The sequence below is a fragment of the Rhipicephalus sanguineus genome, unplaced genomic scaffold, assembly GCF_013339695.2.
Source record: "Rhipicephalus sanguineus isolate Rsan-2018 unplaced genomic scaffold, BIME_Rsan_1.4 Seq546, whole genome shotgun sequence".
Taxonomy (NCBI): domain Eukaryota; kingdom Metazoa; phylum Arthropoda; class Arachnida; order Ixodida; family Ixodidae; genus Rhipicephalus; species Rhipicephalus sanguineus.
In genome coordinates this window covers 42,534-66,978 of record NW_023615484.1, presented here as the reverse complement: position 1 = coordinate 66,978, position 24,445 = coordinate 42,534, and the positions used below count along the sequence as shown (strand labels likewise).

Genomic DNA, 24,445 nt, shown 5'->3' with positions numbered 1-24,445 from the left:
CCTTCGCGCGTGGTGCGACGTCGGACAGCGTCTATTTTCAATGCATATATCTGATGTAGTGTTCTGCAAGTCTAGCTTATGTTGCATGCAGGCTAGCAACGAAATCGCACGCTGAAATAAGAAACCCAGGTTGAAGAGCGCTGTTCAGAACGGTGGTCATTTCCGAACCAAAGCACAGTGGCCAATCCTGTAGACGAAACAAGTTCGCATCGGTACATAAATTCTTTCCTTCGTTAGGCACGGCTTGGCTGGAGGCGGCGCGCGCCTCCAGACCGGCCGTGGTTCAGGTAACTGATAAATTCAATTAAATAATAGTGTACCTTGTTCCCGGCATTGTCAGGGCTTCCTCGTTGCCTGACAGCGCTCGAAGCATTGGAAAGTCTCGCAGAACGAAGATAAATTCCAGTAGCTAGGACCTGAAACGCTGCGATACGCGTCTGGTATCGTTTTCGCGCCCAACAAAACATGGCGGTTTGAGCCTATGGGTTTGTCGACAGACGTCGCTGTAAATATCCCTGCGGCTTTTTACCTCGTACCAAAACACAGTACGCAATCATGTTTGTATTCTGCGATCAGTAGCACGCACACACAGTTGGGGACAGTCGAACCCAGAACCTTGCACTGCTTCAAAATACAATTTGTAGGGTTTTACGCGCCAAAACCACTATGTGATTATGAGGCACGCCGTAGTGGAGGGCTCTGGAAAATTCGACCATCTGGTGTTTTTTGACATTGCACAGTATGGGCCTCTAGCATTTCGCCACCATCTAAATGCACCGGTATCGAACCCGCAACATTCCAGTCAGCAGCCAAGCACCGTAACCATTGTACCACCGTGGCTAACTACATAAATGTTAAGAAAGACTGATTCAGACACTATGCAAAGCGTGTAAAGAGCTTTATTTGTCTTTAAAATATTATAAATAAATATAAATTAAATAAATACATCTCGAAGGAATGAACGTCGTGCGTAAACAAAGAAAAGAAACAGTGGAATGTGCTTCTCGTCAAAGTCAATAAGTGCTGCCTTTAGAAACAAGAAAGCTTTCGTCACCCAAAGAGCTCGTGCAAGAAGAAGCTGTTACACAACTACATTCCCCAACCAAAACTGCCTGGCACCAAGTTAAAATAAAAAAGGTTCAGAGTAGAACATCTTTGGCAGAGTCCACCAACGTCTCGTCGAAACAGCCAGCCATACTATACATCGCAACATTTACACAAGCTTAAAACAGCTGCTGCAAGACAACTTTTGCGTACGATCAAAAATAGATCATCTAGAGCACGTCACTCATACACTACAAAATATCCCTTATAGTGGAATGCACTGTACAGTGTTAATAAGGGCCCTCATTTTGGGCTTTGAAGTTTTCGATTAAGTGGGGGAGTAAGAAGATCAAGCATTATTTTAATAGTACGAAGTCGCCGAGACGCAAATTTCACTAGTTCCCAAACTAAAATCTTCCAGTTAAAACTGTGTGAAGCAAAATGTTACCAAAGAGAACCAAAATCGGTGGGCTCCTGTAGGGCATGACAAGCCTCATCACCCTTAAGTGTGTGTTAAGTCGTGACGCTGTTCATTTTAACAGTTTGTAGTAGGGATAGGACTTTGACCTCCAGAAGTAATCTCTTCAGGGAAGAGCTATGTGCCAGTAAATTTTACCAAAAAAGAAAAATCAGCATTCACAACTCCTGGTGGTTAGAATAAACTGTCACTCTTAAGTGTACATTAAGCGCGATGCCACTTATAGCTTGTAGTAGAGGTAAGACATTTGACTTTACCAAATAATCTTTATCAGGGGAGAGCTGAGCAGCACCAACTTTTACAAAGGTAAATTGGATTTAGCACTTTTGCGTATCACAAACTTCATCACTCTTAAGTGTGCATTAAGCGTGCTTTTAGAAGCCGTCCCGGAGACGACACTACTTTTAAGATGAGAACAATAAACTGTGCTACTGTATCATTAAATGACTACAAATAACCCAATACCAGTTGTAATTCTTATCAAGTCAGTTAAATGTATGCATTAATTAATGAAAGAAATCTGGTCTCGCCCAGAAATGAAGGACCCTATTTACACTTAAAGTACCATTCAATGCCAAACCATTAACAAATACAAAATGAGGAAAATCCATAGGAGCACTTCACAGATGCCTCAGAATGATATGTCGGCCATTTGGGAAGTGGCCATGATGTGGTATTTCTCGTAGCAACAGTAACAGAGAACTCTGAACAACGTAAAGTGATCACAGTATAGGGGGCATGTACAAATTATATGGACAGAAACGTTTTCATACAAAAATGTAACTTTGATCGCATGCAATATGTCGCAGTATAGCAGTGAGAGTATTCTTGCAGATGTACTACAGGCATTTCTGACAAAAAGAATAAAAAAAAGCTGCTAGTGACAACGCTGCATTGAAACGAACCAAACCAAAACTGCAAAATTACAGAAGCTGTCGATTACGCAGAGTTAAACTTGGCGACACTTTCTCATTTGTGCATTCAATTTGATCTTATTAGTCAGACACAACTTGAGACATACAATAAATAGAATCCCTTCAATCTAGGCACATTTCAAACATAAAGCATCCTCTCAAAATATTTTAGAAGCACACATTTTTTGCGCACACATTTTGTTCTATTTAGGTTTTCCTCCTTTGATAGCGCTGTTAAAAACAGGCAACACCAGAAGCAGTAAAACACACTGAGAATTTTTCAGCCAGAAAGGCAAGTCTTTACAAATGTAGCAAAACTAAGCATGAACTCCAAAATCCATTCCAAAAACATTTTAACATGCAATTGGAACAAAAAAAAAACACACTTTTCACCTACAGACTGCTGGAAAAGACATTGTTCTGATTTTTATTCTAACAATCTTGGCCCGTGATAAGTCTGACAAGCACTCTCCTAAGATATAGAAAAAAGAATAATGAAGCATCACGTTTTTACTGGCTGTTGGTTCCGGTAGCTCAGATTACAGTCTTACGCTGGCATTTATAGCCCAATTGTAGATGTAGTGCTGCAAAAGGTTAGGAGATCTAAGCACTGGCAGATAATTAACAACGAATGCTTGCAGTGGCATTTCAAGGAGTTTCGTACTGCTTGACACTCTTGCCTGGCTGGCAGTTCAATCATCCAAAGAACGGACTGGATAGAAAATGTACTCTTTGACTGAGAAGTGTTGATAAGAAAAAGCTGCATTATCAAATGCACACATTCAGGCTACTTGAGTCTGAATAGATGAGACAGTCAAAATGAAGTTTGGTTAAGACTGAACAGATAAGGTAGCAATGGTTGAACTTCAAATAAGAAGTGCAGAATGTGGCACATTGTCCTTGAATAAACAGGCTTAATCAACACACGACCTCGTGCTCAAAAGTCACACACAGTGAACAAATGACATGCCTTTCGATCCTGCGCCAGCTTTGTCTAATACAGTATAACCTCGATATAACGAATATGAAAAATGAATACTTATAATAAGCACGCCCCTGAGACCCTGTTTTCATCACTTGTAGACACTGTCATTCGTCTTTAAGTGACAGAAATGTCAGTTACAACACAAAGCATGTGGCATCGTGTACCCATGACACACCTTGTCGCCATTTCTTTGAAGAGATGTGGCTACTACTTTGCAAGAATATGGTATAATTCTAAAACACTTCTAACATCATCAGATTGCACTGCGCACTGAAGTACCAACACAGGAGCGACTCCTTACTCTTATCTTGCCAGTCAGATAAGTAAAAATATTTCTATCCAAACGTGCTTGAAGAAATGACCACTTTGTGCACGTACACGGACCTGCAGCTGCCATTGATCATACCGTTTAACCTCGATATAACGAAAACGACTAAAACGAAGCATACTGTTGCCATTTAGACGGTGTCATGAGTAAACGTTTACATAATAAATTCTTTATTACAACGAAACTATTTTCGCGTCAGATGGACTTCGCTGTATCGAGGTTGACATGCGTGCCATTTTATAAAAGAACAGACTTCTTTTAGGCCCTTAAGAGAGCGACGAAAATTCAACTATGAAGAAGAAACTTGTCGCTAGTCTTTTCTCAAGCGTCAGTAGCATAGGCAGTTTTAAGCATGTAAAGCTTGGCGTGGATTTTGTGTCACACCAAGAAATGTACTTGGTGTGTAGTGTTAAAGATAGAAAATGCATGTTATATGGCCGACCGATGTTCTTGAGACAAAATTATGCCCTTAACCTAAGGTGTTTAGTAAATTACAGTTTAGTAAATGAAACAAAATGGTTCAGTCAAAATCCACACAAGAATCACGGGGCACTCCGTTAAATAACACCATAAGAATTTCAAAATAAAAATACTTCTAAATAATTTCTGAAAAGCAAGTCATATTTAATCTTGCATAACAGCCACTAACACAATACCACAGTTATTCTCCAACTGTTTATTTAAAAAAAAGATTTATAGCCTGAAGGTTTTGTCACATATTTGGTCATGATGAGTTCTCAACAAAGGGCACTGCCTTCTCCAAAGTGCACGAATGCACTGCCAAAGTAAATCCAAATTTCCCATCGAAAACTTCTGTATTCAGAGGAAAATTTCCGTACATCATCTACAACACGTTCTGTAAAAATCCTTACCCATGTTCTGTATCAATTGCATACTAGGTACTTCCACAACGACTACTTATACATTTGGCAACATTAATGAAATGCTCCCTACGCAGTTTTAAGTGTCCACTTGTTTCTCTTAATAAATCAAACTAGGGCTACGATAAAAGTCGTGCAATTAACCCACAGCCAACTGTGGCAACTTCCCCTATCACCGCTGATCGAGAACTTGCAGTAAATAATGAGTTTTCTTTTTTGTCTGCACCCGCTTTGTCAACCTTGCACTACCACTTCTGAGACATCTGCAAAAGCAAATCCTCAAAACATTTCCATTTGCCTCAGGATTCTTTCCGTATTCCAATCCTTTCACCCTTTGTCTCTGGTCAGTTACAGCAAATCTGATATTCCGTTCGCTGCGACCAGTGGTAAGAAATGAATAGAACTCACAGAAAGGAATCCTTACGCATTGCGGTCCCCCGTCTATTGCACCAATACGTGCACATCATATAAGGACAAACAAGAAAAACGGAAACAGTACCCTGGCTCATTCAGCCATCAGACGCATTCGACAAACTGAGATTCGCGATATCACGCAACCTCGCAGCAGCTGACGAACCATACCACCGCGAAAGTCGCCAGAAGACATACTACGCTTTACACGGAACAACGAACAACAACTGTGCGCACCACCCTAACGGTATTAATCTCTCGTTAAAAATAGTATGTCACACTATGTATATATGTATGTATACAATATACATAACTTGTATGCTCGCTCTTGCCGCACCGCGAGCTACAAAAATCAGATCTATTCTCGCAGATCGTTCAGTTTCTTTTAGGGTGCTCCGGGCGAAGGAAAGCTCTGTCCAAGTTGCTGCATCCGCTTTGTCATTTTTGCTTTCTGTGCAAAGAGAGAAAGTGAAATGCAAGACAGATCAGCACGCAAAGTGACATTATTAAATCAGATTTATTCATTTTCGTCATTTCCTCGCCTACCGAAGCTACGCGTGATGAATTCATTATTACAGAAGCCAAATTTTTAAATCTTACTTGAGTTAATGCGTTAATTTTGCGTTGATCTAAGATTAACCTGAGGTTGCAGTGTGAACATAGGTGTTTTACAGTCAAACCTCGTTAATACGTACCCGCTTTAAGCGTACTAACGGTTAAAACGTAGTTGCGATGAATCCCCGACTGAGTCTCATAGAGCCTGATGCATTCGCTGACCGCTTAAGCCGTAGTGCTTCGTCCTACGCCTACCGGTTAGTGCGTACCCTACGTACCGCGATAACTTTTTGTGCCATAAAATTTTACTGCGCCGCTGAACTTCCGGACCCCCCAAAGTGCCGCCAAAGGTTTTCCATCTTCGAGAAGTGCGTAGATCGGTCGATCGCTGATTCCGACTTCCGCGCGATTGCGACGACACTTTTGCGAGTAAGCAACCGGGAAAGAACGAAGGTGAGGCGGGCGGCCACCGAAGAACGTGCTAGCATGACTTATCGCCAACAACCTTATCACAATAAGTATCTTCAGATATCTGGTCGGGCTCGCGTGCGGCGCAGCACTACTTTAAGCCTACTACACGCTTTTAATAGGCGACAACCTGAACGCGCTGGGCCGCCGATCGCTGCCGCCTCGTTGTGCGGGGCCGTGTTCAAGCGCGCGCCGCTTTGTAGAAACGAAAGCAGCTCGCTGTTGCGGATTTGAGCGTTGCTGGTCGCGGGCGACGAGAAACCTCTTTGTATTGACGCTATCACGATAAACGCACGCGTACCTACAGCAAGCGTAGCGCTGTTGTAACCATACTGCACGCTTTTATTGGGCGACCACCCAAACGCGCTTCCGTCCGCTGCCAGCACCGCTAGAGCGTCGCAGAGTGCGCATCGCTTGCAGGAAGTTCGTCATCGCCGCCGGCGCGTTAACTGATCCAGCTACTCGCCGCATCTGTGCACGGTCGGAGCTAAGTGGGTACGAAGCACACTCCCACGACAAATGCGCGCGTGCAGTGCAGCAAGCAGCCCGGCAGTGACGGCGTGAGCCGAGAAGGCCAGGCGCTGCACGCAACTAGCCAGGAGACGATCGGCTCCACGCAGCCGTACCGCGTTTCACTGAAACTGTCAGTTTTCGTTTAGTAGCAGATCGCGGTACAGACGCACACACACATAGCCGACACTGTCCGTTCCATCGCTATGTCGGTCACTGCGTATACCGGACCCTGTAATAGTTCCGAAATGCTCCTTCGCGTCGCCACCGCGCGCTATCGGCACTACCGGACGGTCGTGCGAAAGTGCCAGAATCTTTTCTCCACTTTGGCAAAAACAAAGAAAAGGCTTTGCAACGGGTAGTTTAGGCAATATTTGCTGTGGCACTGTATATATTTCTTTGCTGGCGGCGATAGCATACGCGAGGAGATGCAAAATTTTACTTGGTGGTTAATAGACGTCAGACTCTGGAGTTTCCAAGATGTGTGGCGCCACCTGTCGGATAAGTATTGAGTAGTGCATAGACCGACTCTCTCACACAGTTTGCTATGGGACCAGGTGCAACTAGCGAGTGCGAAACAACGATTGAGCTTAATATCGCGTGTGTTTTGCGCATTTAGCACTCAGAACGAGAGCTGTGAATTGCTCTCCGCTAGTCGGACGCGCCACCGAACCGTCGTGAACTGCTTGTTGGATCACTCGCCTGAACGACGGCGAAAACAGCAGCAGACGAGAGCCCTCCGCACGCTACGAAGAAACTCCGCAACAGACGCACTGTTGCGTTGTGAATTGCCACGGACGTAAAAGACTGAATAACAACGTTTCAGTTTTACCGATTTCCATAGTTGTCGTACGAAGAAGAAAGGCGAGAGCGCTGGATACGGGCCGTTGCGAGCGTGTTGGGTAAGCGAAGTACCCGCGTTCTCCACAGCCGGTGGCATGAATGTGTGGCTCTGCGGTTGTTTGCGTAGCCCTGATGCAAAAACCGTGGTAACCTTGACTATGAAGCTCAGCAGAGGCTCTGACCGCGGTGCTTGTCGTGTAACACGAAGTCAGCAGCTAGAGACAGACTGGAGACGCGTGATACGCACACCGCGACGAGTTGGTCGTCACAACACAGCATCGCGGACGTATGTACGTTTTGAAGGCTCAGAGTTCTGGTTCTAACTAGCTAACACCACGTGCGTCATACAAGTAAATCGCAGAATGTTGGTCGTGACCCCCTTCAGGTTGTTTCGCCCGTGTCCTCCGCGGTTGCCGTAGCTATCTCGGAGGCCACGGTTTGCCTTTGGTTGTACCCCGCGGAAGTGGACACGCACGTATCCCCATTTGCAGTACATACAAACGGAAGACGACCATCAAGAGACCATTTGAGGATGCGTAATAAAACACTCCAATGCACAGGAAGCGAGGAGATGAATTAAGGGAGAATGCAACTGAAAAGGCGAAAATCGTCGGAGCCATTCGCCCCTGATGAACCGCGTTTTTACCACTGATCGTAAGATGCATAGCTAAGTAATTGATCGTGTATGTAGGTACTTTATCGCTGTGGCATACGTATATAACCGATTTTAACGCATTTAGGCTCTAGAGAACGGATGTCGGAGGGCTTGCCTCGAACTCGTGTCGTGTGATGCTCGCTTGTACTTGCGAGTTGCAGCGCGCGGGAATACTAAAACTTATTTTGCATTGTACTCGCAGTTCGCTTTGATCAGCTTCCGTTGTTTCTGAAGCGTGGATTGGCGGAAGAAGCTTTCCAGGTCCTTGATTTTCAGGAAACCGCGCCTCGACACCAACGAAAGAGGAGGGTTATATTGCGGCCTATGCACATTCGCTGCGGGCGGCTCTCTTTGCACTACCCAGTTAGTGCCAGGGCTACGATGAGGGCGCTGGTGGCGGTGTTTTTCGCAGCGCCTCCTGGGCAGAGTCTGACGTCTATGCGTACTACCGTTTAGTGCGTAGTTATGCGGCGTTCCCGGCAGGTACGCATTAACGAGGTTCCACTGTAGTACAAACCAGACGAGGACATGAAAAAGACAGATACAGTAACAGCTCGTTAATTCGCCATCCTTTAATTCAGAAAATCTCGTAATTCGGACGTGTCCTCTGGTGCCAGAAAGCCTATGCATTGTTTAACTCTCGTTAATTCGGTCATATTTGGCCGCAACCCGGTAAATTCGGATGATTTTCGCAGCGCGCAGAGCGCGAAGCGCCGCAAATGTGCGACGTAAAGGAACGAAAACGGCCTTTGTGGAAAATCAAAATTAGATGACGGCGCAGTGTGCATTGCCATCGTCATTAGCGCGAACCGTACGGTAACAATAGTAACGTCGTTTCGAGTTTATTTCAGGTTAGTGCGTTTAGGGTTAGTTAAGACATGAGGGTCTTGAGCCACGGTAGCATTGTGAACAAAGTTGCGAGGGGCGAAAATTGCGGCTTTCACATTGCTCTTATGCAAAGTAAATACAGGATTTACATGTTCATAAGAAAATGAAAATGTATTGACGTAATAGACATTTGTTTACTGTCTTTTTTTGATACTTTCGATAATTTGGAATTCGGTTAATTGATCGATTTTTTTCTGGTACCATGAAATCCGAATTAACGAGCTTCTTCTCTAACAGGGCCACAAGATGAAGGGCATAATAAGGACACGTAACTAAAGGGCCCTTCTGTTATTACGAGTCTTTCTTCTGTCCTCATCTTGTTTGGCCTTAACAAGTAACGACAGCACTTTGTCTTTCTTCTGCTCTTGTCTTGTTTGCGCTAAAGCGCTTATGATTGTGCAGTGTTGTGTAAATCCAGAAAAATCACAAGGTGGGACACATCTTGCCATGATGGCCATTTTGTTTTTATCAGTATTGGTTTAATTTCTAATCACATAAAATTAAAACCAAGTTGAAATACAGCAAAAACAAACATTATTTTAAAAAATAACACTACCATAGCCGAGCAATCGAGTTCGTACTTCAATGCTTCCACCAAATCGTCGAAACAAGTAACGGTAGCCGATTGAGGATTCTTTTATTTACTTCGCATTTTACAGTCCCGCATAATCAAAAGAGTGCGGCTTATCAACCTGCAGCATTTCAGAAAGCTTGTGCTCTACAGTAACTTTTGAAACAAAAAGCAGTTTTCACCTTTTTACTTCATTTCTGTTCATTGGAAGGGCTTCAGATCGCAGAGTTCATTTTATGGACAGCACGCGCTACACTTCTGTCAAGCAATTTAAGTATGATGTTTGAGAGATAAAATCTCAAAGGGGGGACACTTGCGAGGGATGTCCCCCTTAGCCTGAACACAAGGGGGGGGGGGGGTCAGGACTCCCCTGACCCTCCTCTTCGCCCCCCCCCCCCAATTAATTTACACCAGATCGATTGTGACGATCAAACCAGCTTACTCCGTGATTTTTGTTACAGTGAGATTAGGACAATCAGGCATGGGCTTACCAGGCCAGAGGGTCTGCTGCTCCGAACCTTCACCACCTCGGACATGACGCTAGATTTCTTGGCTTCCTGCAGGTCCTTGACCTTCTTCCTAGCTGCCTCAAGGCTATGGAAAGAAAACAAACAAAAAAAATCTATAAAATTACAGGGCCCTGCATGCGAGAACCTCATCATGATCATGGGGCACACTGTAGTGGGCGACTCTACATTAGTCACAAGCATCTGCGTGCTAATGAAGGAAGGGCAATTGATGAAGGGCTCGTTTCTGTCTGATGAAACCTAATGCCCTAGACCTAAATCTGATGAGCCTAATGAAACCAACAGGCAATGAGGCCAAGGAAAGTATAGCGGCATTATTTGTAGTCTTGAAACGTAATGTAGTAATTATGTAACAAACGTAGAAAAATTACATTGGATGAAAAGACAACTTGCCGCTGGTAGGGACTGCACCTACAATCTTCGGATAATGCATCTGATGCTCTACCAATCGAGCTGCACCAGTGTTTGTCCTCCCGCCCACTTTATTGGATTTTTCTGTGCACGCGAAGCTGGCAATGTTACCCAGCAAGGTGTCTTCTTGTCTACTTTGATTTCTTTACCTTTATATCATAATTACGACCTTATATTTAAAGACTACAAATTATGCCCCTATACTTTCCTTGGTATTCGTTCTGGTTTCATTAAGCACCTGTGCGTTTGTGTGTGCTTTGTATTTGCAGCTCAAGTTTATGTACAGCATTTTGCATACTTCATCCCTATCAACATGAGGCCAACATGGCTGAGCCCGACGCTGCAACGTTAAGCCCAGCAGTGCAAAGACAAGACAGCGTACGACATATTGTGGTAGGTACAAATAGAGAAGCGAAGCAGAGCGCCCTGGAGACAATGCTTTTACTGCAAAATTTGACATGCCGAAACAACAATGCCATAGCCACATCATCGAGCTTAGTGGCGAGACACCATAGCTGGTAAAAGTTGCAACGGCACATGCCGCGAAGCTTAGCTGATCTCCGACAATTTTAACTGAACGAGTTGTTCAGTGGCATCCTGCAGCTTCGCGAGCGCAGCTTACTCGAGCTTGATCTTGCGCTGAACCTCCTTCTTCCAGATGTTCTTGAAGTCGTTACAGAAAGGCACCCATGGAGTGAACAGCTCCTTCGGCCACTCAGACTCGTTCTTGGACTTGGGCTGCAGGAGGAAGTAGTCCTTGGTCCCAGAAACCTGGGAAAGGGAAGCAGCAGAGAACTCGAATGAGCGTCACCAGCACAGGCCATCAAAACGCACTAAAACCATTAAGCAACAGTACCGTATTTACACGATTATAAGTTGACTCAAATGTAGGTCGCACCGAACTCGCGCAGCACACTGCCAGCGTAAGAAGAAAAAAGTGGACGAAATGAACAGTAACAGAACACTTAAACATGACAAGTCTGCCCTTGCGTGTCCCATGAGCGTGTCCCAGATGCTTGAGAACGATGCAGGGAATGCGCACTAACCTTCACAGGTGCGTTAGACGGGCAGCCGCATTAAACCTAATTCGAGGGCTAATACAATCCCAGAATTAGAGTTCATGCACATCTCTGGAGGCTGCGTTCTTTGCGTTGAAGCGCATTCCGTCTCTCTCACGGGCGTCGTAAGTTGTGAAGCTCCACGACGTCAAAATGAAGTTACGGAAGAACTGGAAACAGGGGGCGCGCTGCTCGCCGAGCTCCAGCCAATCAACGCCGGCCGAAACGGACAGTCCATTCGATGGACACATCGAGAACAGCTCCGCAGCTAGCCGCCACTCACTTGATCCTGGTCTCCTCGAGGTTCTCCTCCTGCTCCTTCTGCTCCTGGTGTGCCTTCTGCAGGAACGTTGTCATCTGCTCCCTAAAAGGTTCCTGGTGCTCACTGTCCGAGTTATTCAGCACTTTCTGGACCTTGGTCTCGCAACCTGAGCAGGCAAGCAAGCACTACAGCTCTTCTATGACACCCCCTGACTTCACCGCTTGAAGTGCCAGACTGCTCTAACACCCGAACTCCTTGAAGGGATAGTGAAAACAATAATTTACTTCCGCTAGTAAATCACTTCTCTCCTAGAGTACCGAAAAGGACTCCTCTTGCTGACGATAAGGCTATGCTCATGGCAGCACCAATAAAGTACTACAAGAGGGAAGAGATGGGGGTAGCAAGTACACCTGGAAGTTCTCGCACCAACTCGCTGTCACATACGGGATACCTTTAAGGATGTTCCCACGCGCAAGCAAATGCATTTACAATGGGGATGATTTACGGAAAAACTCTTCGTGCAAGCCAGCATGCAGAGACACTTGGCACATCTTCACAAGAGGGCGTGCGAATATTCGAAACTTTCAAATAATGAATCGAATAGCATTCTATTCGATTCGGTACTTGAATCATATAGCGCATATTAGAAATAATGAATATTTTTCAAACAATAAGCACTGATGAAAAAAACCTGAAAGGAACAAAATGTTGGAACAGAGAGGGGTAACGTTTCTTGTTTTAATCATCGAATTGCCGAGATGCATGCCGCCCAAGGTTTTATGGAACTATCGACACTACATTCATCACAGGATAAAGGCGCTTTTGCTTAAAACTCTATCGTTGCCAAAGCGACAGAGTCATCAATCCACTATCTTCATGACATTCATAATGATGTTGACTCACAAATAGTTTAATATTTATATATCTCTTTTATTTAAAAGCTGTTGACAAAATGCCACATTGAATATCGCAATCACTCCTGTATTTAAACCTGCAGTTACAAATTATTTTTAAGGCTCAAGTTGCTGCTGTATACAAGCTTGCCTCAGTTTACATAATTGTGATACTTTTTGTCTGTTATAAGTTCTCGCAATGTTCCTTTATTAAAGCTTCTGAATATTTGCTTCAAATAAAATGCTGTAATTCTTAGGCAGTTTTGAAAATGGCTATATATTACCATTGTCACTAATCCCGTTAATGGGGACGGCAATCGCCAGGCGGATTCTAAGGGCTGGCGTCACGGCCCTCCGAAAACGCACCACGGAAGCGCGGACAATTTAGGGTTGGTCCTTTGGTGCTGCCAGCGAACGCCGGTTGTGGTCCAAAGGACCGAGTCAGAGCCGAGAGTTGACAACACAAACGAAAACGAAATATATTCTCAGTTAAGGCAATACAAATACCACAAACACGTGCACACTCGGCTGGTACCAGTTACAACTTCACAATATAATTCAGATGGTGTTTACACAACGGCAGCTAAACAAACAGATCACACGCTACGAATGCAATCGCATGCATTACAACTATTCAACGACAGTTAAAGTCCTGAATAGATACTGGCGTATCCAGTCCACAATACTTGGACAATAATCGAATGCTTCTCTTCAAGGAAACACTCACGCCAGCTCCAGCGTTGATCGTCGTAGCTCAACCGTCGTCGTGACTTGTCACGGCTCACACGGCGTCGTCATCCAATTCTTCCAAATTGACGATCGGCCGACCGCACACCATCATAACCACGTCTTCTTTGGCTAACGGAGCCACACTTCACATAACTTCACCATCACCGGGCCGACTGACTCGCTCACTCCTTCGCTGACTTGCCGACTCCCTTCACTGACCTACCGACTCCACTTCTTCTTGGCTGACTCCCTCACTGACTTCACTACCGTCGATTGCACGCTTTTATCCCTTCTCCCCCGGGTTCTAGAAGCGTCGGGATGTTTTCTTCTGCGTGCAGTACAGCTAAGCCTGGGGAAAGGGCGAGAGCTTTCTCGTAGGTTCGAATCGCGGCGGCATCGCTCGCGGATGCGTCCCCCCTTCCTTCCAGAACATCCAGGATTTGCCGGGCGTTTGATCGCGTCGTCTGCGCCTGGCTCGATTGGGTGAGGAGGATGCGGCGCGCCGGCGTCTTTTGATGCTTGTTTTTTCGTCTTTTCGCGCTTCTTGGCGAGCGGTTCGCGCCGTTCTGTCTCGTAGCAGTTGAAAGCGGCCTCGCGCGCGCTTTATAACCCGCTAATTTGTGACAACCATTCTCGGGATGCTTTGAAAATGGTTGCCTTACTATTCAAAAACTATTCGAATAGTACTTGATTCGTATTCGATTTGGTGTCGTCGATATTCGATATGTATTCGATTCGGTTCAAAATTTCACTATTCGCGCACCCCTACTTCACAATGCCAAGTGAATCTTCTAAAGTGGTTGTTCAAATGGATGAGCAAGAAGTTTGGAGTGTAGTGCAATTTGTTCTCAAAACTTCGCGTTCATGTCATGCTCAGGTGTCTGTGCTACATGCACAGACTGCGACAGATAACGATAGACAGCCTCTGCTGTAATTTCTTTTGTGCAGACGCATTACGTACCCCGTGAAGCGGAAAATCCGGTAAGCGTTATCGTTAAAGTTCGATGGCAAAGAGACTCGCATGACCAAGTGACGACGTCATGCGGAATTTGGCGCCCAATCCAAATACAGCATTCACCTAATTCGAGCACATGACAAAGTGGTCACGTCACGCAGCATAGCCACGTGACGACATCCTCCTTCTCCCCTAGGGCCTTTCTGTCCTCAATCCCCTTCCCTTACACAGAGTAGCATGTAGGCACCTTTATATACGCCGGCAAAATTGTTTTTCATTAAACAGCTTTTTCTCTCTCTCTCACTGTCGCATGGTTAAGTCGCATAGTCACATGACCACGGGATGATCATGTGAGAGTCATGTGAGATCATGCGAGTCATGCGAGAGTCAATTGAAGATTGGGAAGACCCAATTCAAGCACATGATCAGCAACCACACTGCAAGACAGTCACACGATGACGTGGCTATGTCGCGTGATTAAGTAGTGTGACGTGCGAGGTTAAAAAATTGAGTCACCTCAATCCGAGTACACGACCAGGTGATGACATCAGGTGGCAGTCATGTGACCAGACAAGAACATCAAGTTCGAAAGGCACACGATGAAGTGATGACATCGTGACACAATGTGACGTGACATATGGACGTCGATCAGTGCAGTCATTGCAATAAGTGCGGACATCGATACAGCTTACAAGGCCAGGCACGGCATGCTTACGCATTCAGTGCACGTGAGGAGGCTTCAGTGCCTCTCTAATCTTTTTTTTTTTTTTGGCTTTTTCCTAACTTTGAGAAAAACTCCAGCCCCCTACAAGAAACAAACACTGGGACAAGATGCCCCTTGTTGGCGCAGGTTGCAAACGCTCCTCAACAAAAGATACTCACTTTTGATCTGAGCATCGAGCTTCTTGAGGTCCGCCCTGATGTCATCGAAGTTCACGAGTCCAGCACGCTCCATGTCGGTCGGCTCAGGTAAAGGAAATTTCGCCTTCTCCTGGGAAACGTCCTGTATCAACAAGAAAACCATATGATGAAAAATTGCGAAAAATTGTTTTCTTTTCACAGACATTCCAATTTACAGGAGCCATCACTTTACTGTGAGACAGTCATCCAATCAAAACAAAGCCATACTCAAGTCTGGTTGTCTTAAGCGGTGCCACTAGACATACTGCAATTCAGGTCTGACAAATATAAACCCACAGAAGCAAAAATAAGATAAGACCCCTGGCATGTCAGTGAAAAATTAAGCTTTTTTTCCCTTGAATTCAATAAATATCATTCTAGACTCGTAGGTTGTCTAATGAACACGTTTCTTGAGTTTCGTTTTCTTTTACGATGTCTCCGACTGTAGCAAACACCCGTTAACATTTCCACATGAACTTTACTAATGTAGTTTGCAAGGGTTCCTCGTATTTGTTTTTATATCGTTCTAGAAGAACAATTTTCTGCTTGGTTTTACCAGGCAAATGAAAATCTCAACTACATAAGCTACAGTGGTGTAGTGCAAGGGGAAACCCCTTCACCACAAATTGCAATTTGTGTGTCTATACATAGGCATACAAAAACACATATATACAGTCAAACCTGGATACCATAGCCAACACTGATAGAACAAACTCTTGGTTATAATGAAGTAAATGAAAAATAAGTCGCGTCATTCATGCGGTGTTCCTAATATTCATCCATAACAAATTTTAGGGAAAAAATGAAGCTACTTTTGTGTCACATGTGACTTTGTTGTGACGAAGTTTGATTTACGTAAATACAGAGGCTGTACCCCTGGCAAGCTGCACGTTAAATGCATGCAGCAAGTCTTCACTCTTTAACCATGACGTATTCATGTTAATTCCTGCTCAGTACAAGCCACTAATTATGCAAAAGGCCCTTGTATATTATTTACGAAAATTTAATTAGAATTGTAACAATACTAACACAATCGCATGTCTCTGCTAACACATCTGAACAGATCCCAATCAAATATGACTACACACCGTTCGAATACAGTACATACGAATAACTATGCTAGATAACATCTTTCTTAAAACACATACGCTTAAGCAAGTTTGTGCAGATGCACCTACCAACAGTACACCAAACAGACGGTAATGGTGTATCTAACTACTGGCACAAATAAATGCCAGAGCATTAAAAAAAAAGCACAGCTTAACTACTGCACACAACGAAAACAGATCAGAGTGCATTCGGCACTGTACTTAACACTAACGGCACAGGGCTGCTCTGGAAGTAGCTGGAAGAGTACAAGAGATAGTTTTAAGTTATTAGCCATAAATTATTAGAAAGAAGGTAATATTTCAAAGCCCTTACCTCCTGGAACTTGCTTATATAGACTCGGACAATGTAATGAAGAAGAGTCAAAGAGTTGTCCTGCAAAACGGGAAATGGAAGCAACGTTAATCAGTTCACAGCTGATGGAATTACGCTAACGAGTTGGCGAGTGCCAGTCAACCAACCTTGCTCTTGACGTCCTTCAACTTGGCCAAGATCTCAAGGCCAAAGCCATCGGCTTGTCCACGACTCCTATTCCCTGCGACGCAAACGTTACGCAGCCGTTACACAATTTGCACATCATGCCGTAATAAACAGTCTACTGCAGGGAAAGGTGCGAGAGTACTAGGTACTTTGTTAAGACTGTCAAATGAATGAGTTTGTGGGGGTACACGTCTTAGCGTATTGAACAGCGCAAAAAAGAATGTCAAAGAAAAAGCTATGAACGCTCATGTTTCGAGCTTCATCTATTCGTTATTTTTTTCCCCGTGCATAATGTTGAAATAAGGAATTGATGACGTAATGAATGTAAAGGTGGGACACTGACCCACGCCTTAGTATTGTGTACAAGGGTGAAACTTGTACCAGCAAGAGCTTCAGCATATCACACACATACACAAACACAGAATAGACTGTTGCGCGAGTTGGTAATTTATCATGAAGAGAATGAGCGCAAAATAACTTGAAACAAGACAAAGGAGCCTACAGGACGAGTGCGCAAGTAACAACTGAAGGTTTTATTGAAGAAAACTCACTTTTGTAGGCAGCCAGAAACATGTGTTCACCACAAAGAACACAGACACACACACCTTCTATTCTAATCAAATACCACCTCCTTAATCAATTAGTGGACCGGCCACTCACCAATCTCAACTGTCACTTGAGACAATCTTGTATCTTTTAAATGCTATTTATAGCAACTGATTGATTGATTGATCAAGTTTAACATCTTACCTCCATTCATGTAGTTGCCTAGAGCTAATATAAGCCCAGGATTGTGCGCACTTCCTTGCTGTGTAGTAATGCCTGCAGCAGAGACATAAAAAAAAAGACAAAGGCCTTTTAAAGATGAAGTTGAGAGTAGGAGCATCCAATTGGGATGAAACGTACTAACAGAAATGATCCAGACTATAATTACTGTGGCCGTCGTACAGTGAGCAGGTAACTTACTGGTCTATAACAGTATCAGAATCGGTGCCAAGACAAAGGCAGGGTAGTCCGAAGATGGCAGAGAATCAAGGCAGTGGGATGAAATTAGGAGATTTCCAGAAATGTGTAAAAATTATCAGTTAGATCAAGACAATGGTGATTGGACACCTTAGCGAGAGGTCTTATTAATCATGCAGTGGAGAGAGGTTACACTTATGAGAATAATTACTTTGTGCACCGTAAATTGTTATAACGTGTACACACACGTCCTGAGCTAGAATTCCAAATAAAATCGTACATAACTTTCCACAAAGAATTCTTTCTGAAATAAAGTACTGTATTCTATCGGTCCACAGCACTTTATCTGGTTATTAATTAAATGCAACTTCGTTATGCTCCGAGTCGTTAACCTTCACTGCAATCTAGTGGCACTGCCTCCAAGATCCTTACCTCGCACGTCATCTTGAGGTTGTTCAGTTTGTTTTCGACGATGCTGATGGACTCCGTGTAGGTCGACTGGAACATGATGCATCCGACGCGGTCAGCATACTCCGGAATGCGAGACAGGTCCAACAGGAAGCGCTCCGGCTTGTCCAACGGAACTTCGGGTTTCAGCGCTAGGTGGTCCTGGATCAGCTTCAGCTCTTCGTTTGTAGGGCGCTGCATGGAGTACGCAGGAATGACAGATGCCCACAGGGGGTCTACCAGCGGACATCTACGGAGAACACTAATAATAAGAATTGTTGGGGTTTTGTGCCTTCAAATTACGATATGATTACGAGGGACGCCGTAGCAGAGGGCTCCGGAAATTTTGGTCATCTGGTGTTCTTTAACATGCACCTAAATCTGAGTACACGGGACTCTAGCATTTCGCTCCACCAAAATGCGGCCATCGCAGTCGGGATTCAATCCCGCGACCTTCGGGTCAGCGGTTCACCATTTTAACCACTACACGATCCTGCTGGGTCTTTGCAGAACACTGACTACAGTGAAAGGTTGACACTGCAAAACTTAAGTCTGAAGTTTCTACTTAACGAAGTACTTTTCATTTCCCATGGGCCTGCTGTAGTAAGAGTGGCCTTTGTGGCATTGCAGAAGCGTAATATACTAACGAATAAAACTTTTTAAATTCTTATTCAGTGCCACATGAAGTTCCCGTCACTGCGAAAAGACCAACAACATCATCGTAGCAGACGCTTGCATTCAACAATTCCGCGAGAAACGAGCACGACAAGTAAACAAACAGTTGTTTCCGCAAACAAGCTGCACTTTAACGAGCCACCTTTTGCATTCGAAACATAGAGGAGAATGAAAGAATAGGCTTACAATTTCGTACAGTGCTTGAAGGGTGTCCAAGCTCACAACTGATGTGTCAAAGTTGTAGATGGCTGTAAAAAACAACGATCACAAAGATACGTCACAACTGCAAAAGAGGCCAGAACAGTGCATGCCAACAGTGGGTGATGACATTTGATATAGGTGTAATCTTCCCATGTTTCAATCTCCAACGTACAAAAGGACCGAGTGAAGCATTACTACGTACAGTATATTCTCAGTAATTGGAAATCTCTAAAAATTGAATTGCTGCTTAGATGGAATTGCCTCTAATACGACTGGTCTCGTACTTGAAGTCAGCGTCCTTGTCCGTCTCTTAGTAAACGGAACTCCTGTTAAATGTAACAATTTCCTCGTTCCTTTATGTTCTGTTTAACCTTTTTAGTCCCAACTATGGAGAATTGTCCAATATATTGGACAACTCATTGTTGTCTGCTCCAACCCCAGCACCCACTATTTGCCGTTGAAAACTATATTTTTTAGTTTTTTTCAACGTCTACTAGCGCCCTATGTCAAGCGTGGGCAAAATCAATGCAGCGGCGGGCCTGAAATACTAGTCCAAAATGGCAGCGGTCAGCAGTGACGTGTTCTACGGCCGCACTCGTCAAACTACGTAATTTGTCTTGCATTTCTGTTGTTTGCTTACTTATCATTTTTAAGTACCTTATCATATTTAAGTACCTTTTAAGTACGTTATTTTTGCAGTGTTATTTGGTCCAGATGTCCAATATATTAAACAACAGGACCAAGTCAAGGCATGACGTCCAATATATTTGCATACAAACCACAACATACAACCCCATACACCACATACAAACCCTAACTTTTACTAAGCTAAGCTCTAACACTTTTGGCCTAGGTGGTCTATTCGAGCTATACTGAACTCTCTGAAAAAATTTGTGCACCTAACTTTAACCCAGGGCTCAGGCGGTTAATGAGAGTCTACTGCACTGCATGGCATCTGGGTGACTTGGTTTGTCTCGCAGACTGTTCTAATGGTGCACGGAATGAAGGTGGAAGGAAGCTGTCGCGAACCCACACATCCTGTCGTGCGTTTCATTTGGCCTCTGTCTTTCATGGTGTTGAGCGCGGTCAGCAGAACGTTTGAGACCCCGTTGCGAAAGTAGTGTCTTCGGTTTCGGTCATCAACAGCTCGACTCAACGAACTATGACCAGGTTCACATAAACAACGTTTACACGCTTGAAAGAGCCAACGGATGTCCTCATTCAGAAACAGCATACATATTGACGAACAGAGAAGAATGCACAGTTGGCCTTTTTCTGAAGCGCTGAGAAGACTTGTTTCCTCAGTCTCGTTTTTATTTTTTTTTTCCCACTTTTTTATTCCTAGGCAACAAAAACAGACTAATAACTTCACTTACCATTCTCCACATCGCATATTTCAAGGCGAAGACTCGATATCAGTATGCCAACGTTTTGTGAACGTTTCTGGTCGAGAAGCTTCGCCACCTATGAGGACAAAAAAAAATTACGTTCAAGGAAGCAATGTTGATTAAATTTACGAAAACTGAAATAAGGAAAGCATTTTAGGAGTGTTGCAGGAACATATGCGACACTACTTTTAAACATCAAACATCACAAGATTGAGTGCATGCCTTTAGAACTAAAACATGAACAAAAGCGCTTTGAATTAAAAATAAACATTGTGAGCACATGGATGTGGGCGCTGAACCACAATATTCCTGGGCTGTCCCAAAGCACCAACATCTGCTACCCACTACGTCCCATACATTTTTCTCCGTTTAACGTTTTGTCAGCAGTATCGAACTGCACCAAAGTGCTGTACAACTAACTTTGCAACCAACACGACTGTCACTCGATGCAAACGATACACAAAGCTTCGCTTTCATCAACTCCTGTAGTGCGAAGCATCTGCTGCCCTTCTTATGCACATTTTAAGGCGAGAGCCTCAAGTGTCCCGTTGCACAGCCCCTTCAGTGAAACACAGCGGGCGAATTAAGTGGCACAAAAACTAACTCACGTGACCTACATCACTAATGGAGTCATGCTGTGGTATCACTTGTGCCGTCATCATGACATCACAGATCGTTTTGAAATTTGTGACGACACTGTCATATCATATGATGACATCACGCGACATCATCAACTGACATCGTCACTTGGTAAAAGGCAGGCCAATCCAGGAGGTAGCGCAGCCCAATGCGAGCCACAAAAAGCTTCAGAGGAGGGGGCAATGCAATTGACTGAGAACATCAAGGTAATTTAATCTGTGCCTCTCACACTGCAGCTCTTTATGCAATGCAGGAAGTCTAGTCCCCGATTGTATAACTTAACGCGTGACCAAGTCTGCAAGAGGCTTCTACCTTAAAGTGTTACAGAGATGGCAACATGCTGGAGAGCTTTTTATGCCCGTATTATCACAGCTTGAAACGTCCGGACGTAGTAGTACGGTGACGTAGGGGTACCTGCTTAGTCTTTTCCTGGGCACTTTTCGTTTTTGCCGTGGGTTTCTTCTCCTGCACTTGCCTCGAGAACAAGTTTTCAAACTCCTCCCAGTCAGAAGGGGGAGTCTCCTCCAAGCTCTCCCACAGCGTCTTGTGTCTGGAACGAGACCGATTACCAAGATAGGTAACATAAACTGTATGAGACAGAGTAACAAAGAGCTGGGCTGGTTGGTAAGTATTCTGTTAAGAGAATGGGCGTGCAACACGGACACAAGAGAGAAGTCAAGAGAACAGAAATGCCAAGTAACAACTTAGCACGCAAGAACAAATACTAGTAATTGAAGAAGCCAAAGAAGCAGGACTGTTCAGGTAAGTAAGAGAACACTAAAAAGGCTCAGAGTACTAGAAATAATTTTAGAAGAACAGGGAGCTGAGCTAGTTGGTAGGTATTTATGTTAAAGACTGGGAGTGCGGACGTGGACACAAGACAGACATCAAGACAACACAAACACCGACTAGCAACTCTTGTTAGTTGTTAGTCAACACCAACTGACAGTTGTTAATCGGCGTTTGCACTGTCTTGACTTCTTTCTTGTGTCCACGTTTGCACACCCAGTCTTCTATGAGACGGTGGCTCTCAAGCACCAGAAAGCTGCCATCAGCACAATGATGACAGCAACAAGATTTCTCTACACACTGCACTTTTGAAATTAGCAAACACTTGATCTCCTAAGGATAAACACATTACTGCAAAGAAGTCGAGTCTTGTTAAAGGGAGTAGCTTCAGTGTAGAAGCACATGCATTATATTAAAGGAACTAAATTCTCTGGTTTTACGTGCCAAGACCAGGATACAATTATGATATACCAAAGTGGAGGACTCTCAGTTATTTTTAACCAACTGGATTTCTTTATCGTGCACATAAATCAAAGTACACAGGTGTTTTTGCACATCAACCCCATTAACGTGTGAGCCAAGCAGCACAGGTGGACCGTCATGTTCCAGACATGTGCAACATGGTGTTCAAACCAATTTTATTGCTCTGACAGGCTTGTAGAGGTCCAAGGCTACAGGTGGGCTGGTGCAAGCCGTCTACTAGATGTACTGTCTACCTAAATACTCTGCAGAGGAGATGCCTGCTAAACTGTGTCCTGCAATACAACTGATCTATTTGGTTTGACAGTCTGTAGAGGACCCCAATGATAAAGCACGGCTTATGCAAGCCGCCTATCAGATGTATTGTCAACTTAAACAAACTGAAAGAAAGATGTCTGCAAGAGAACTATACGCATGCTGCGATACATACTCTGCTGTCTTTTCTGGACTCGCCGGCGGAGCACCTTGTGGTTGCTTCGTTGTGGGCACTTGTATCCTCGTCACGTAGAGGGGCTTCATCAGCGCTTTCGGGTTCACGGGTTGCTTGCGGGCTGAACGAAATCGGGTTGCGTCGAGTCTGCTTTATTCTCAGGGTGAAGAAATGAACAATCCGAAAGAGGAAAGCAATGCAAATGCAGCATGAAGCAAGAGCAAGCGCAATGCACTGCCGGCGACGGCCAATAACATGCACGATACCAAGGAACGATAGTAATCCGCAACTGATCATGCTAAAGCCCTGTGGTTCTAATGCAACTGTGCTACGAGTGTTATAAATTTTCTTTGGGTGGTACTAGTGGTTTACACGCTTTACACCCTTGAGGGTGCATTTTGGTACATATTGCATTTTAAAATAAAATACACCCATCGGGTCCATTTATGAAATATGCCCTTTAGAGTATTTGATCCCAGCATACACCATCTAGAGCATTTTTATCACAAACACACCATTTATGGTGTACTTTGTCCCTGAATCATAGGTGTCATCTGTTTGGCTGTCACGTCCTTGCCGAACATTTGAAGGCTGCTACTTTCCTGCCACGAGTGCTATGCCAAGCCAAGAATGCGCACAGGATTTATGATCTGCATGTGCAGGGTGCACAGAGTTAAAGGAAAGGCCCATAAGACAAATGATTGCTTTCGTCGTACAGATGAGCTCTCAAGTGCGTAAACTCTCTTTCGAGAGAGTGCAAGTTGGGCCGATATCGAGATGGGCACGTGTCTGTGCATTGTAATGACTGTGGGTGTGAAGCGTTGTTCAAAGAGTGCACAGTGGTATATAGGAATGCCGATAAGACTACGAGAGAGATTGTGGAAGCCGCCCTGATCGCGAGGGCCGGTGATAGCTGTGTCAGCTGCCCGTCGGTGGCGCTGACTGCTAATGAATTAGCCTTTCTTGACGCGGCAGGTTTTCATGTGCGATGAGTAGAACTTTTGCGTGCGGATCTATTTATACTGTTGCTTTCGAAAATAAACAATCAGTTGAAAGTTGGCGCCTGTCCTGTTGTCTCTTCCTCGTCCGTGTGTGTTAGCACTGTGCCCCATTCTGAAGCATATAACCAACTCACGCAAAAAGTCACGTTGGCATCCCTACAGCTTGTCTTGCACAACAGTGCAAAGCAAGATGACTTGCCTAATTTATCATTTTACTCCCCTCAATAAGTGAATGCTGTGCTTGCAAATGGAACCTGTCACCTCATGCTCAGCATTGTTACAACATACCTATCGCTTCATTTGTTTTTAGAACAATACAGCATCACAACAGGTGTATTTCAGCAGCAAGCACACAGACAGCTCAATTCTCAAAAATTTCAACGATGCAAAAAGCAGAAGGTGTTGCTGGCCAGCAGCCATTACTTGGCAACTCACACGCTACAGTGCCACCTACTGAAGAGGATCGTTACAAGGTCCAGCAGAGTGAAAAAAGGAACGAGAAGTCTGTGGTGAGTGAACAGTATAACAACTCTCCAATGGCATGACAACTCAACATTTATTTGAATACAAGCCTAACTC

At 44.3% G+C, this 24,445-nt stretch overlaps 1 protein-coding gene across 1 annotated transcript in view; it reads right to left on the bottom strand.

Moving 5' to 3' along the window:
- Positions 1-3,143: 3,143 nt before the first annotated feature.
- LOC119377700 (formin-2-like) overlaps positions 3,144-24,445 on the bottom strand; it is a 32,440-nt gene continuing 11,138 nt past the window's right edge. The window contains 13 exon segments of the mRNA XM_049411630.1: positions 3,144-5,492; positions 10,023-10,125; positions 11,092-11,240; positions 11,807-11,955; positions 15,249-15,369; positions 16,689-16,748; positions 16,835-16,908; positions 17,604-17,661; positions 18,234-18,458; positions 19,125-19,186; positions 20,516-20,603; positions 21,581-21,716; positions 22,866-22,986. Coding sequence (XP_049267587.1) covers positions 5,427-5,492; positions 10,023-10,125; positions 11,092-11,240; positions 11,807-11,955; positions 15,249-15,369; positions 16,689-16,748; positions 16,835-16,908; positions 17,604-17,661; positions 18,234-18,458; positions 19,125-19,186; positions 20,516-20,603; positions 21,581-21,716; positions 22,866-22,986 — 1,412 coding nt within the window. The 3' untranslated portion in view covers positions 3,144-5,426.